The sequence below is a fragment of the Corvus hawaiiensis genome, chromosome 2 (assembly GCF_020740725.1).
Source record: "Corvus hawaiiensis isolate bCorHaw1 chromosome 2, bCorHaw1.pri.cur, whole genome shotgun sequence".
Taxonomy (NCBI): domain Eukaryota; kingdom Metazoa; phylum Chordata; class Aves; order Passeriformes; family Corvidae; genus Corvus; species Corvus hawaiiensis.
This window is the reverse complement of record NC_063214.1, coordinates 29,527,748-29,543,103: the sequence shown is the minus strand read 5'-3', so window position 1 is coordinate 29,543,103 and position 15,356 is coordinate 29,527,748. Positions and strand designations below refer to the sequence as shown.

The window sequence follows — 15,356 nt, the reverse complement described above, 5'->3', positions numbered from 1 at the left end:
GGCTGAATTCATGTATCAGCCCACAAGGGCTCTCTGAAACCACTGACAGCCTCATGTAGGGGAGCAAAAATTAGTAAGAGACACCCCCTTTTCTCTAGTTCCCATCTCCTAGCAATACATGCTCTAAGCCACTGAGGGAACACGTCCCATTTGGTGGGAGGGCGGGACAGGTACTGCTCAGCATGAGCCCACGTGGGAGCGCAGCTGAAGAAAGGCAAAGGGGCAGCCAAGCAATCAGCCACAGAGGCTGCTTCTAAGGGCTTGTGTCGCCTGAAAAGGCGGAACTGCCCACGATGAGAGATGCTCACCACACCGCTGGCTCTCCTGATGTGGCTTCCCCACCCCACCTCAAAGACCAGCATTTCCTCCAGCTGGTGAACTCCTCAACTTGCCACACTGAAAGGAATGCACTGAATACCTACTGTGCCAGGGAACTGTTATCTAAATCTCCCTTGGACTCCCTGAAGCCCTCAGCATCTCATTTTTACTGCACAAAGAGAAAGAGAAAACAAATAATGAGCAAAGTACTGCAATCAGCACCTCTCAGTTTCCATCTAAAGCCATTTTCACTTTCTGAAATTTTTTATCACACACGATCTTCGTTCTACATCTCTTATTTTACCATTCCCCTTACAGTCCACAATAAGACAAGCAAGATTCAAAAAACAATAAAAACTTCAAATCACAAGGATGCTGCTCTTGATCTTACAAAAAAAAACATGTCCCAGCTCTGGTTGTACTCAGCCTGGAGTGAGATCTCCACCCACAGTAAAACTCAGCCCACCTAGGTTCAAGAACTTTCAGCTGTTTGCTCTATGAAGCACTGAAGTTTGCTCCAAAACTTCATATTGTATCTGACATCACCATGTACTTTACACAGCAGTAGTAATGGCCCTGGGCATACCCACACACCCGCACTCACACACACAGAGCACTGCCCTTGCAAAAATAAGTCTGAGGGCACTGTCTTTAACAGTTTATTCACAGGAAACAGTTTATTCACTCCTTCCATTTGTAGCATTCAAAATTTCACTTGAAACAACTCTTAAGAATTCTTCAAAATACAGGTGGCACTTTAAAGGCACATAAAACTTAAGACAAATGGCAAATAAAATAAGCATTTCCCAATACCAAAAACATATGCTGAGCTTTGTATGTTCTTAAAAATCAGAGTCCACTTGAAAGTGAAGGCATTTATGCTACCTCCCAGGGCATTGTTAAAAAGGAAAGTATGGCATTGGAAACAAGAAGTACCACGTGCTAATTAAACACCAAAGTTGTGATTCTGTATTATTATCATCTATATAATCACTGGAAATGTCATTTAGTAGCATATTTTAGGCACTCTCAGATTCATATTTAGTGCAATAGTCTGTGACTTCCCTTAATTATTACAGCAGAGGAAAAAACAGTTTCCTAACAGAAAACAAAGAAACCTCCTGAAAGTCTGAGCCAAACAGAGCTTTCAGCCAACATGTGTCAGTCATCCTGCCTGTTCTGTGCATAGTTTGAGATCTTAGAGCTGGGTCTTTCTGACAGTGCGGCATTCTGAGATGGGTGGCAGATAAAATGCAAAAGCACCTTTTCTGTAAGATGATGCTGTCTAGAAATTCAGCAGGCTGCTAGAGAACAGGAGAAAGTAAGAAAGGAGGAAAACATCCAACTTCAGATAGAAAAATGATGGGAGACACTGGGGACCTACACAGTTACACCATTATCACACACAGAAATAAAGCTGGCAGCACCCTGGGATTCAAGACTAGCAGCTTCACTCCCGATGTGATAAAAAAAACCTGGAGAGCTTTTAAGGGGAAGTTTCAGTGCAGAGATTTCATTTTCAGGAATGGCAAAAAGGGAAAAACAAAGTCTTAATAGCAGCGCACTCTCAGAAACGATCTAAATATTTGGTGTTAGCATTATTGTTTTATTCTAAAAGCCCCAAGTCTTTGGTACTGCAAACACCTGTGAAAACGTGTGCCCAGACAGAAGAGACACTGATCTGTGAGCAGTGCTGAGAAACACACCACAGATGGGTGTTCTTGCCTGAAGGAAGTCAGTGCCAAAGCAAGACCTGTCCTCGAGGCAGAGTAGCAGCAATGACGTGCGTGAAGCAGGTGGTGGAACAGGGCTGGTGTACATGGGATCCTACAGAACATCTTGTGGGGAGAAAAATTCATTACTTGGCTCACTGCTTATTATTGAGGAGAAAAACTACTGGCCTGCAAGCTGGGCTTTCAAAAAAAAAAAAAAAAAAAAACCAAAAAACCAAAACTGAATACCCCAGGGTTTATCAGCAGCATCAGCTCTTGGCTTGGTCCCGAGGGAACAGGTTTCGTTCAAAACATTTCCCAGTCAACCTGGAACAGTAACTGTGATGGACTCAACATCTCTGCCAGGAGCACAGAAGTGGGGGAAAAATATCCCTGGAAATACTGCTTAATTTGAAAACTAAGTCAGTCATACAAATGGGGAGGCTTATTAAGAAATAAAAAGAAACAGCTGATATGGATAAATGCTTGTAGAGAGCATATTAAATTAAAAACATCACTTAAAAAAAATATTTTGGGGAGGCCAAAAAGCTGATGTGGCAAAAATAAAATAGACTAAAGGGATTTTTTTTTTTTTAAGTACAGAGAGTTTGTGAGACACCATTTGTTTGCCATGAAGCTTTTTTTTTTTCTTTTCAATTATTTTGTTTGTTCTGCTACAGTTAGAATCCAAATCCCATCCTCCCACAAAAAGCAGAAAGCCTGCTAGAAAAATTAGGAGAAGGAATCAGTTTAGATTAGTGGGAAAAGCATCTCTGGAGATGAAATAAAGTGGAGAAAATCGCATCTTCAAAAGCAGAGCTCCCTACTCACTTCCTGCAACTGGAGACAGGGGTGGAGAAACACAGGGATGCAGCCTGCACCATCACAAGAACTCTCTTCACAGAGTCTGGAGCAAATTCAGCAGCTACCCTGGAAAAATGTCCTCCTGGACAGCATACCGCAAGATGTTACATGGATGCAGCTGGATTGTGGCAGCAGCCATTGGGAGAGTCAGGGGCCCCAGCTCTGGAAGCAGCTGTGGATTGTGAGGGTGAAGGGGCAGCCCCCCACTTCTGCCAGCCCCGGCTCTCAACACAGTCTAAGATCTACCAGTGGCTCCTCTGCAACAAGAGCTTGGAGAACACTGCTATGTCTGCAAAAAGCCTTGCCACAGCAGCTTTTTCAGGTGGAATTACTGTTATCAGGAGTTTAAATCACTGTAGGTCTGGGGCTGCAGAATCACATACAAACCTTTTTAATTAACTGAAGTAACCAGGAGAAAGAAATGCTGGCAGAGACAAAGACAGTACTGTCACTATTTTCTTACGTGAAGCCCCACCTGTTTGGATTCAGATTTTCAAGCAAAGACGTCTTCAAAGTCCCAGGAAAAAATAAATACAGAAAAGTAAGAGCCAGTTGGTAAAGAAATTGTGGTTTCCTCATTTCCACCACGAATCACCTGTTCCAGTCCCCCAGGACCTCCCACGCACTCCCCTCTCCTCCACACTCCCACCTTCCACGCTGCATACAGGTCTGCAGCTGCACCCAAGGGACACACAGCTGACAAGACACCATGGCAGCGCCTGTCCCTTGCTGGGACACACCTGCATCCTTCCCCACCCCATGCCACAGATTTTTCTGACATCTGGAGTTATTTCAGGTATGTCCAACTTGCTTGAAATAGACCAAAGCTCAGGAATCCTTGGGTGAAAACACAAGCCTCCTCCCCTTCAGCTGTGGCACCTCTCCAAATCATACTGCCCTCCCTAATTCCCAAATGGCAGAGCCAAGGAGCTAAAGATGGAAATGAGCACTATGGGAAGGTGGTTGTGGTTTTGGTTTGGTTTTTTTTTTAAACACCTACTGCACCCCACAAGGTGACTCTTTGGTTGCTTCAATGGTTATTCCTCTACATTGCTGCAGCAAAAAAAAAATTGTGTTCAGTACTCTCGCAATCCTCAGCTTCTATAAGTAACAAATACCATGGTTTGTGTTCATACTGCAATTGTTTACATTACTCCTAAACATACTCCTATATAATTTTATTTAAAAGCAACAAAGATATTTCTACCAACTTCAAAGATTTTTTTTTTTTAAGTGGACTTCTTTGTACTTTCTCTTCAGGTATGATTGATAAAGATAATCACAAAATCTTCCAGCAATTCTGCTATAATTAAAATAAAAACTTTATATACGTGCCCTGTGAGAGAACTAGAACAGCATATTGTTCTTGACAGTTGTCAAGTGCCTTCCCAGGCAAATTTAATTTATTCACAAGCTTGTCAGAGACAAACCAATAGAGGAAACATAAACATCCCTTTAAATGTTTCAATTAAAATCTCGAGTAAGTTCCCACTCCTAAATTATTTAGTTCAGCCACACACTTTAAACTTGAATGTCAAGACAGAAGAGGTAAACAGATGCCGAATGATAATTCAGCTGAGGTACATCCTGGATATTCCCCACCACAATCTACTGCCGAAGATGAGAGTATTCCTTGCTTGCACTGATGCATTACAGCATCTGAGGAAGGAGACTGTCCTCGTTTGGGGAAGACCACCTCAATTTTTGAGGAGCAAACAAAATAACACATGAGATCCTGTCCTGAAGAACTAGGACTCCAACAAGCATTGACTCTGAACTCAGGCATGAACATCTCTATCCCAGCTCATGTTTCTGTTGTGGTCTAGGGGCTGACACATAGGTAGTTCGGACAACTCTTCAGTCTTCATATTCCTTCTTTTTTAAGTCAAGCAACTGTAAAATTTACTGGATGCACAGCACAGGGAGTATGATTTTTCCATAAAATGGATACAACATAAGCATTGTCAACATCAACACCAACATCTCCACAAATCAGACAAAGGAGGCAGAGTAGTAGTTTGCCTTTGGAAAAGGCAGACAGAAGTTCAGAGCTGATGGTCAGTGCAGAAGCTGTGGCTGCTTGGCTGAAGGTGGACATCCTCTCCTCAGGAGTATGGCAGAACAAAACCTGTACAGTCTGTATGTTCCCTGTTCTCCAAAACACACAGTAATGATTTAGATGCATAGTTTTAAAGCCGTTTTCATACAACAAGACAGTCACAACTTTACCATCCATCTACTGATTAAACACTGGTCATCTCAGTCTCTTGACAGTGGAACTCTTTTGGAGGACAATATCAGAAACAAAGGTATTCCAGAGAATAATTTGGAAAGAGTTCTCACTGATAAGTAAGCGATGTGCATCACATTTTTATGTATCCCTGATACTTTCAGCTGAAAGTTTCATGGTTTTCCCACTATTAAATAGCTTCACAGAAATTCAGTTAACTCTGTTTGCAACAGTCCATTACCCTCAGGCTCAGAAGCTTTTGCCTTGGTGAGGTTTCTGGGCTCTTTTTAAACAGTAAACAGTTATGCTGCACTTAAAAAATAAAAATGTCATACAAAAAATAAAAATTTTTCAGATCTTGAAAATAGTGATTGTTCTTTGTATTTTCCATTCAGCTTTCACGTCAAATTGACCACAAAGTTCTTGTCTATAAGCTTCTTCAAAAATTTCTGCTCGGCGGTGATGTTGTGATATTCATTCTAAAGAGATGTGAGGGAATAATAAAATAAATTATAAAATCAAATTATAACCAGCAGCATCCCTTGGCTATTCCTTTCTATTACCTGTGATACTTGGAAGATGCTAAGAACAGGAAAGGTCTGGGGAAAAGACTTCTTAGCAAAGGCTTAGCCCAGTTTCCCAAGAAAACAGGTTGCTCAAAACTAGATTAGGTATTTCCGTAAGGACACAACGAAAAAGGATGATCCTTCGGTGGTAAGAATGGGTGAGATGCGGTCTCACAGAAGTCCTTCCATTATTAAGCCTCCCAACTCTTCACCCTGCTTATTCAGAACAACTACTGTGTAACCACATTTACAGCACAAGCAGTCAGAAAACAAGTAATTCTCAAAGCTCAGTGCAGGTTCTTCAAAAGCACATCAGGCACTTGTAGTTCAGATGCATCCTGCCAAATAGTTTCAGCAAGCCCAAACCAACCCATCTTCTGTGCTGTATCCAGATCCTGGATACACAAGAGACCACTAAGCTTAGTGGAGGGCAGCACAAGGAAAGTAAATTTACTTAAGACACTGAATCCCATAAATTAAAATGAATATAATACGAATACTGCATAGAATATTATACATATGTAGGATGGTATTTACAATTTAATGTCACTAAAAATCTAGCGGGAACATTTTTGTTTAGTAGTTTGTTCTTTTGAAGTTTCAAGATTTTAGGAAACTTATGGATATCTATTCAACTAATGATCAACCTTATTCAAACAGTGTATATTGTAAAAAAGCACCTGCAGAGAGGAACCTCTAAAGGAAGGCAAGTTCAGTGTCAGAGGAAAATTATCTGAGAACTGCAGGCATCTAGGAGTTCTGAAAGAAACATGAGAGGCTCCTATGGGCATTGTCTCTACCCTTCCTCTTCAGCAAAGGGAAGAGGAGGAAAATTGTACCCATATGTTCTGGGCAAATGGAAAAGAAAACTTCACACTGAGGTGAAGGGCTGAGATGGGGTTGCTTGGAACACAGAGCTGAAGGCAACTGAATACAAGAGCAGAGACATGAAAGAAAACAGAGGTATGGCCATAGCAAAGCAGCAGGGAGGAGAATGTTTGCCAGCCTGATGTTTGCCAGCCTCCTGCTGCTCCCTCTCCTGCAGAGTTGTGGCTTCCCCCTCCTGGAAGCAGTTCCTTCTCTTCCTACCTTCCTCCAAGACCTGCTTTCCTTTTCTACTTTCAGTTTCCAAAATTCAGTTCTTTTCCTATGCAAGACCTATACAAGTTCATAGGCCTTAACTCCTACCATTACCCTTTGCTCTTCTTTCTGTCTTTTAAGCAGTCTGACAGCTGTGACATACGGTACAAGCAGGCGCCAAGGAAAAAGAGAACATGAACAGAAACACCACCACTTGTGTGCTGACAGTGCTAACAGAGACATCTCTAGGACAAGAGCTGTACAGCCTAAGGAAAACACCAACTAAGCAAAACACAACACACAAATGGACACGTCATGCAGACACTGCAGAATATGGTATAGCACAAGGGACACAAATATCAGTATCTACATTTTTCAGAAGCAGACAGGAAGAGATTCAAGCAACACTAACTCACAAGCAGCTGAACGAGGCTAAGGTGGGAGGCCCTTCTGACCTGCAGTCCATACTTTTATCTATACTGAATTGCCTTCCCCAGTTACCAGCTCTACTTCCCTCAGCACAAACAACTGTTAGTTACCTGCATCATCTGAGACATGGTTTCATTGCCATAGTAGTGCAAAGAACTATTTCTGTCAGTGAAGTCGTACTTGAAGCCTGCCAGGTGGACTTCATGGCATACGTGAAATGCCAGTGTAATGGCAATTAGCCCAGTTGTTGGATGCTTGGGTTTCTACAACAAAACAAAAAGAGAACACACGCATAAATACCTGGAAGCTTGATGGGAACACTGAACTTAAGAACAAAGACAAGGGAAATCAGATCAGGCAGCCCGGGTCTTCTACAGATGTTTGGTTTCAGTTTCATGCCCTCCTGTCTCTAAAGGAACAAGGTACTGCCCCCACAGGTTTCCCATGACCAGGGTGTCTGTCATGTCAGCCTTCCCTGCGATTCCTCGGTTTCTAGAGAGGGCTGAGCCCACAGTGCAGCCCTTCCCTCCAAACAGGCATCAGGAAGGTCTCCCCATTGCTCTGCTCAGCTACTTTCATGAAACAGGTTATGCTTCACTACACTGGAAAACAATTTACAACCCCCTCAAATTTGACTGAATTACAAGATGTGTTCAGAAGTTCCTAGATGATGGAGACCCAGATGAACAGAACATGATATGCTCCAAATTTTCATAGCACCAAACTAAAAAAGCATGAATGCTAGCACTACACAGATTTGACTGAATTTACATTTTTTCAAAGCAGGGAAATTCCAGAAGAATTTTGCTTTAGACCTTCCCCCGCTATCCCCATTAGAAGAAATAAAACTGTAAATAAAATTATTTCTCCCTATAGTAAGTTCAGAAGTAAATGCAATGTAAAATAAAGAGCATGGCATAAATAGGTTTTAAACGTGCAAATTAATAGCACCTAACCCAAAGTCAGAATTTCTCACAAAAGCACAAAAGAACTCAATGCAACCATCTGCCCTATCTTGTGCTCAGATACATGACTTCTTTTGTAGCAGCAGAGGCTAATATGATCTGGGGAAGGAAACAAGGCAAGCTTTATTAGAGAGGGATGAACTCTTTCACTGGACCAAGATGAAGCTAAGGTGAAAAAGTGTCTCCAGAAATGGACAAAACTTTCAGGCACCAATGCCTTTTTTTAGATAAAATAACATGAGCTATATATGCTCAGTAGCTGCAGTCAAACCTCCAGTTGAGCACAAAATCATGGGCTTTTTTGAACTCTGACCCAAGGCTCAGTTTGTCTCTGAAAAAGAAGCAGACAAACCAGTACCAGACAAATCTGTACATAAAAACGCAGATGCGCTCTCTGTATTTCTTTGTATCATACGACAACACAAAAATCCCCAGGAAGAAGTTACTATTCTCAGCTCTTTTAAGCCTAACTGAAGTCACAGATTTGAACTATCACCTTTTACGGAGAAATTTCTGGTACCTTTATGTAACTCCTGGAGTACTCCAGAAATAATATCTGCTGAAAATGTGCACTATGCCCAGAGCTCCTGCTAGTTAGCAAAATAACTTTCTGCCCTAGGGGTCCAACATCATAAACTTAGTGGTGACTCTGTTGCAACATCCATACTAAACAGGACTCCAAAACTATGGCAGGAATGCTACATGTCAGGATTAATGCTACTTGGAAATATCAGGAATATCACAGGTTGTAACTAGCTCTGTTCACCTTTCTCTATCATAAAATTCACCTAAAAAGAATATAATTAAAAATCGAGTACTTTCAAAAGGTACTATCATGAAATATCCAGATATCCTTGGCCAGTAATTCAATTTTTTCAGCCTATTTAATGGAAATGGGCATAGCCCTGGAATAACTCCACAACACTTTCTGAGTTTAGTGGTGCTGGAGCAACACATCTGATTTTATTCTTGGTTCTACTAAAAATCAGAAATGCTTGCTGGTTATGCACTAATGTGCACACTGAGAACATGAGACTGGTTTAATGGAAAAGGCAGGGACAGCAGGGAAAGCAACAGTGGTCACTGGCATCGCCCACAGGCCAAGGTGGCTGAAGCACAGGATAGTGAAGGCAGCTCCAGCCCTGCCCAGGGACGAGCAATGGTACAGAGGGCTCCAATGTGAGACTTTCCTGCCCATGGGAACCCCTGTGGTGTGACCTGCAGCTTAACCAAGCTGTGCCAGGGCCACTGCAGACGTGCAGGCTCTCACTGCAGATGTGCAGGCTCTCACTGCAGACGTGCAGGCTCCCAGCCACAGCCCACCTCCGAGATGGGACGAAAAGGGAGGAAGAGCATGCTCGAGATTGATCATTGCTGCGCAGGGATGAAGGACTGCAAAACCCCTTGCATGAAGTAAGTAGGATATGGAGGGAGCAGAAGGGGGCTCCAGGCATGGTCACACTCTAACCCCCGCTCTGTGCAGGGGCACCCAAAGGCAGGAGGAACAAAGGGTGACCAACGGGCCTGTGACTCCATACCAGCTGACACCACACACATCTCTGACTCACTGACAGCACTGCTTTTAACCTCTACTCTCACTGACAGGGCAGCCCTGGAAGAGTCAGGAGGCATTTCTGGACCTATGGAGGCCATGCACATTCTGTGGCCATTTAGGAGATTAGTTAAGCATCCAATTACTATGCTGCTTTCTTCCCACCCTCAGCTGAAAAGCTGAAACGCCACAGAGCCCCAAGCAAGCATATAGCCAAAATGGCTATTCCAGTCTGAGAGTTAATAAGGGAGAAAAAAAGCCACTATTCAGCCGAGAAAAGAGAAAGAAATTTTAGGAAGAGGTACAGAACCTACCCCTCCCCACACACACCAAAAAAAATCCACTCCCTCAAATATTAGAAAGAGTAAACCAGAAAAAAGTTGTGGCAGATACTCCACAGTGACAGCCTGTCAGACATTTCCACACGTGTCAGTTAGGTGTTGATGAAGTGGGGATGTGACCCCAGTAAACTGTACCTGTGCTAAGCAGCACATGCTTGATCCTGACTGCACGAGGGAATTCTCCAGCTTGAAGCTTTACCTTTCATCAAGAACATTTTTCAGTCAGGAACTGACAGTTAAAATATATTTTAATGTCCAAATTGCTGGTTAGCTCATTACAATGCTTGGGATCAAACCAGTAAGCACAGTGATGCTGCCAGACATTCATCACTAGCACAGGGCTGGAATATCCTCTATGTTCCCTAGTCATTCCCTGGCCCCAGGAGCGTGGAATTGCAGCAGTGTCAGAATTACAAGTTTGCTGGAGTTTTGGGGAGGTTTGTTTGTTGCGTGTGGGGTTATTTTTGGTGTTTCGATTTTTGGGGGAGGTTTCATTGCTTGTTTGGGGTTTTCTGTCTGTTGTTGTTTTGTGTGCCTTGGTTTGTTTTTTTTTTTTTAATAAACACTGTAAAACACCCAACATTCAATAGTTCAAAACTCTGTATTACTTCTAGAAGCTCTTTGGATCTGTCATGTTGCATTACCTGCCCATCTTTCCCAGTTTTGTAAAAGACATTCTGTCTGTCTGGAAAGCAGTCCATTTCATACCAATTACAGAATCCATAAAAAGGTATTTTTGGCACATGAGGCTAGCCACTCTCTTTCTGGATTCCATTTTCTCATCTTTTTAGGCACCATCTAAATGGCAAACTACTTTAATGTGAACCTAAAAGGTTTTCCACATTACAGTCTACTGTCATGAAGATATAATTGCCTCTAAATACACATTTGGTTGCACAAAACTAGAAGGCACAAAAGAAGAAAGCATACCTCCTTCTTAGGAAACCTTGTTGGGAAATGAAGCCACTCATAAGCAGTTTTCCTGGTGATGCTGGGATCAAGAATCCTGATTTGACTCGATTTGTAGATCATATTCAGAGCCGGTTTCTTCCAAAAGCCCTTTGCACTCTGTAACAGGCAAGTAAATACGCATTTTTGACAGCTGTAAACAGTTGAATTCAGTTTTGGAGCAACTCTAACCAGAGTGAACTCCAAGGGCATGAGGTTAAAGAAGAAGAGTGATGAAACCTCCCTAAGTTCAAAAACACCTGCTCCTGCAACAGGATAACCCACTGTGGCAGCAGTGGCCAGCTGGCTGGATAACAGCTTTGCAGAAAGGTCCCTGATGGATAACGTACCAACAATATGCCCTGGAGACAATAAATGCTCCCTACGTGCTGGCCACATGAGCATGAGCATAGACAACAGGCAGACAGAAGTTACCATTCTCAAGCACTTTGCCCTTCTGCAGTCCCACAAATCCTACACTGGGCTTCCCTCTGCACAAGAGAGTGTGTCAAACAGCAGAAGGTCGCTACAACAGCCAACGGGCCAGAGCTCACAGCAAACAAAAAGGGTCTGAGGAGGCTGGGTTTGTTCAGCCCATCTTCAACTATCTGGAAGGGGTTTAGAAAGATGAGAGATCAGACTCTTCTCAGAGGCACACAGTGAGAGGAGAAAGAGAAATTCTCTCCTGTGACAGTGCTGAAGCACTGAAAGAGGGTTTGTAGAAATATCCTTGGAAAGACACAAAATTTACCTGGACAATGCCCTGAGAACCCGGCTTTAAACTTGGCCCTGAATGAAGAAGATTCAAAAAGATTTTGGACTTAAGACCTCCTGAGAGAGATCACTTTCAACATTATTCTGCAATTCCTCCAAGTGCACAGGGTAAAATCTGAAAAATGTCTGGAGCATGCATGTTAAAGTATCAAACAACACTAGGGAGAGGACAAAAACATATTTCCCAGAGGTAAACTGCTTTGTGGTGAGGAACTAACCAAATATGTGCATTAGAAAGAAAACAAAGCATTTTTGGAAAAGGGATATTAAATAAACTGAGTAGGAGGAGATCCAGTGCTCCTCTCAGCTAGGAGCACTACTGTTAAAAGCAAACACGTATTTCACATGAGAGATGTGTGGCAAGATGAGCCAAGGCGCAAGAATAATTGAACTCACTATTTTCTGACCACCTAGTATCTCCCAAAGCCACTTCAAATCCCGTGGCTTGAAGACGATGAGAACAACAGTGGTATTAGGGTCGTAGTGGATGGGATCTGAGAAGATGGATTCCGGGTAAGAAAGGCGGAAAGTAGTCCTTCTCCCGACATCCTCTTCGTACCCTATCACCGGGCCATTATTCATTCTGCAGAGGACAGAGGCACAGAGACATCAGCGACTGCCCTGCCCATGTTCCTACTGTGCAGCGGCTGCCACACGCATTATTAGTCTGCGGGACAGACACTGTGTCTGGGTACAGCAAAGCTTAGCAGGCCAGCATTTACTTATCACATTACATAGCAGATGAGCAATTATCAGGTGCACTCACCCTCTAAACTCAGAGGGATCAAGCACATACGGGAACTCTGCCAAGGTGGTTTAGAATACAATCACATAATTGCTTACCGTGTGTCACTTGAGCAGAAAGCAAGCCTTCTGATTTGGCTCCAACACAAAAACTAGAGAAGGGCAGAGAGAGTACCTGCCTTGGACAATTACCAGTTGCTCCACGTACACAAAATGAAAAGGAGATAGCATTTACCTTATTATGACATCGTATGAGTCAATTTTCTCCCCTAATGTCTTATTTCGAAGTACTCCTCCATTACCGACCACGACACACCGTCGACAGGCAATGCTGTGGAACAAAGAGAAGTTTTAATATTCTTGACTTCCCTGGCTTCATATTATTAATGATACTTCTGCATGTTAATTGTCTTGTTTTCTAAGTGAGGTCCTGTTTCTTTTACAGCCCTTGGCCCCTACAAAGCAGGGGAAAAAAAAAAAAAAAAAGAAGCGTTGTTTCAGGGACTGACTAAGTCAGTAACTGGCTTCTCTCATGTGAAACTGTTTTTACACATCTCCTTTTTCTAGTGGTTTGGTGTTTAAGATCACCTAGCCAGATGGTGATACAAATGCCATTGGATAAATTGTTTTCCACAGTCCTTCAAACTTGTCCCAGTCTGGAGGAACCAGCCAGGACAAAGCATGTCTGGAAAAGCTAACTCAATATTAAGGTGCTTCTGCAATATTGTACAACTCCACATCTCCAACACAAGCTAAAGCAGCAAGATTTATGTTCACAATTCACCTTACAGGCCTATTAACTGATCATGTGAAAAACCTTAGCCCATGACACGACAGCTCTTCAAATGAATATGGTGTGGATTTTTCCTCCCTCTATTTAAAAGGTGCTGTCTAAACACGTTGAAACAAGTGACATGCATGCTGTCATGATGTAACAAGATGGATTCCTTGATTAAAAGTTGCATTCTCAGATAACCAGATTCAAATTACACCACTAGGTATATAAAATATCATGTGCTAAAAAGTAAGATCTTGTACTACATCAAATCAAAACAGTAATTTCAAATTTACAATACATTCAGAGATAAAAAGCATGCAAGAAAGGTATTATGGAGATGCTAAAATTATGAAAGTAAATTCTCAGGGTAAGATTTCCAAAGTTATCACAGGTTTTCTCAATGCTATTTTGCTCTCTACTGTCTTGTTTCAATGTTAGTAAAATGTGTTAAATAAAAAAAGAAAGGGGGGGCTCACAAATAGGCTTTCTGGGTTTTTACTCGAGTAATTTTGCCTTTTTAGGGAAGGTTTAAATCAAACATGTAAGACTGTAAACTCCTCCTTTCAGAGTAAGCACATCATTTTTTTGTTATAAAAACGTCTCTCTGTTTAGAGCAAAAGCCATTCAATTTGGCTGCAGCAGGAACAATGAGAAATTAAAAATGTTGGTATTTTCTTCAGACACAAGCAGGCTCACAGTTCACTGAGGATGAGTCACCTCACAGTAACACCCCACTCCCTTGGTTCTTTCTTCAAGTAAGAAAAAGGCTCTATGCCACTTCTTGCTCTACCTTCAGGACACCAAAATTGTGTCCCAAAAACCACTATAACCTGTATTGAATTCCCAGCATGGCACTTTATGCAGACTAATTAATGTCTTTCTCCTCAAACAGTCCAACCTTTTTTTTCAGCTGAGAGTTATTATTCAACATCCATGAAAACAGCCAGTTCCAGCCAAGACTGAGCGACATCTTAAAGTACAAAGCAGTTCCCTGCATTTCCTACAGAATTAACAACATCTGCAGAGATAGTTGCCTTTAAATATATATGTGTATATGCATACACACACACACACACACACACACACACATATATAGTGCTCTAAATGCAGCTTTCGGGGTTGGGTGACATGAAACAAGCTGGCACACCTTTCCCTACTGTTTCCTGAGCAGCTTAGTAGAAGGCAAGCATTCATAAAAAGACTTCCAGCTAATACCATAAATCATGTGACTTGGTATCTTGGAAATCAGAGGGGTGAAAACCTGTTACACCATCCTGTCCTCAGTATACTCATTCCCTCTACACCCCTAAACCCTTTCCCTCTCTACCCCTCTTGCTCATTCATTTTCCATTTAATTTTTCTACCTGGTTTGAAAGTATCTTAAGAAAGCAGGCTGATGCACACATGCCTCTTACAGTTTACAGCAGGAGTAAGAAAACAGAAGTTGCCCTTTTCCTGAATTATACCTTGTTACTTACAGCTATAGCTTAGAACTCAAAGTAAGGAAGGAAAAAGGAAAACTGGATGAAAAAATGTGATCAGTAAGTGATGAAGGTGGAGTGAGGGAGAGGGGAAAAAAGCACAAGATTAGCATACGGTTGTATCATGTCCCTGGCATTTACTTTGAGGAGGCACTGCTTTTTCTGTTCCATGTAGATGAACTTACAGTAATTCCTTATTATATACCTTTCAGCTTTTCTAAAAGGTGATTTAAGACACTTCTTCACGAAGGTAACCTCTAGCAATTGAAATAATGCCTTCCACTCTAACATACAACTAAGAGCTTTCTCCTCTCTGTAGTCATGATGCAGCAGGACACACACGGCAGGGAGGGCAAAATAAAACAAGACTTTAGAGCTGAGCAACTGAGGTTTGCTCAGCTACAGAAGTTGGGTCGCTGTTCTCAAGTCAAATCCAAGCTGTTTTTTCTTACTGATGAATACAAACGAGATTTTGCTTATGACTAAAAGCTGACTAATACTACTTGGACAGACAACAGAGTGAAATTTGAAGTTTGATTAAGTTTTTGAATTACAGTGCCCTTCATAACATGAA

The 15,356-nt window shown here is 42.1% G+C and overlaps 1 protein-coding gene across 11 annotated transcripts in view; it reads right to left on the bottom strand.

Annotated features, from left to right (window-relative positions):
• Positions 1-968: 968 nt before the first annotated feature.
• Positions 969-15,356, bottom strand: part of ST3GAL6 (ST3 beta-galactoside alpha-2,3-sialyltransferase 6) — a 42,911-nt gene continuing 28,523 nt past the window's right edge. For 10 of the 11 annotated variants that reach the window (XM_048294011.1, XM_048294010.1, XM_048294015.1 and 7 more), the window contains 5 exons: positions 12,759-12,854; positions 12,176-12,362; positions 10,988-11,125; positions 7,310-7,462; positions 969-5,603 (listed from right to left, as the gene is read on the bottom strand). In XM_048294011.1, coding sequence (XP_048149968.1) covers positions 5,523-5,603; positions 7,310-7,462; positions 10,988-11,125; positions 12,176-12,362; positions 12,759-12,854 — 655 coding nt within the window. In that variant the 3' untranslated portion in view covers positions 969-5,522. Of the gene's footprint in view, positions 5,604-7,309; positions 7,463-10,130; positions 10,257-10,987; positions 11,126-12,175; positions 12,363-12,758; positions 12,855-15,356 lie in introns of those variants that run through there. The other variant, XM_048294017.1, reaches the window with a different exon arrangement.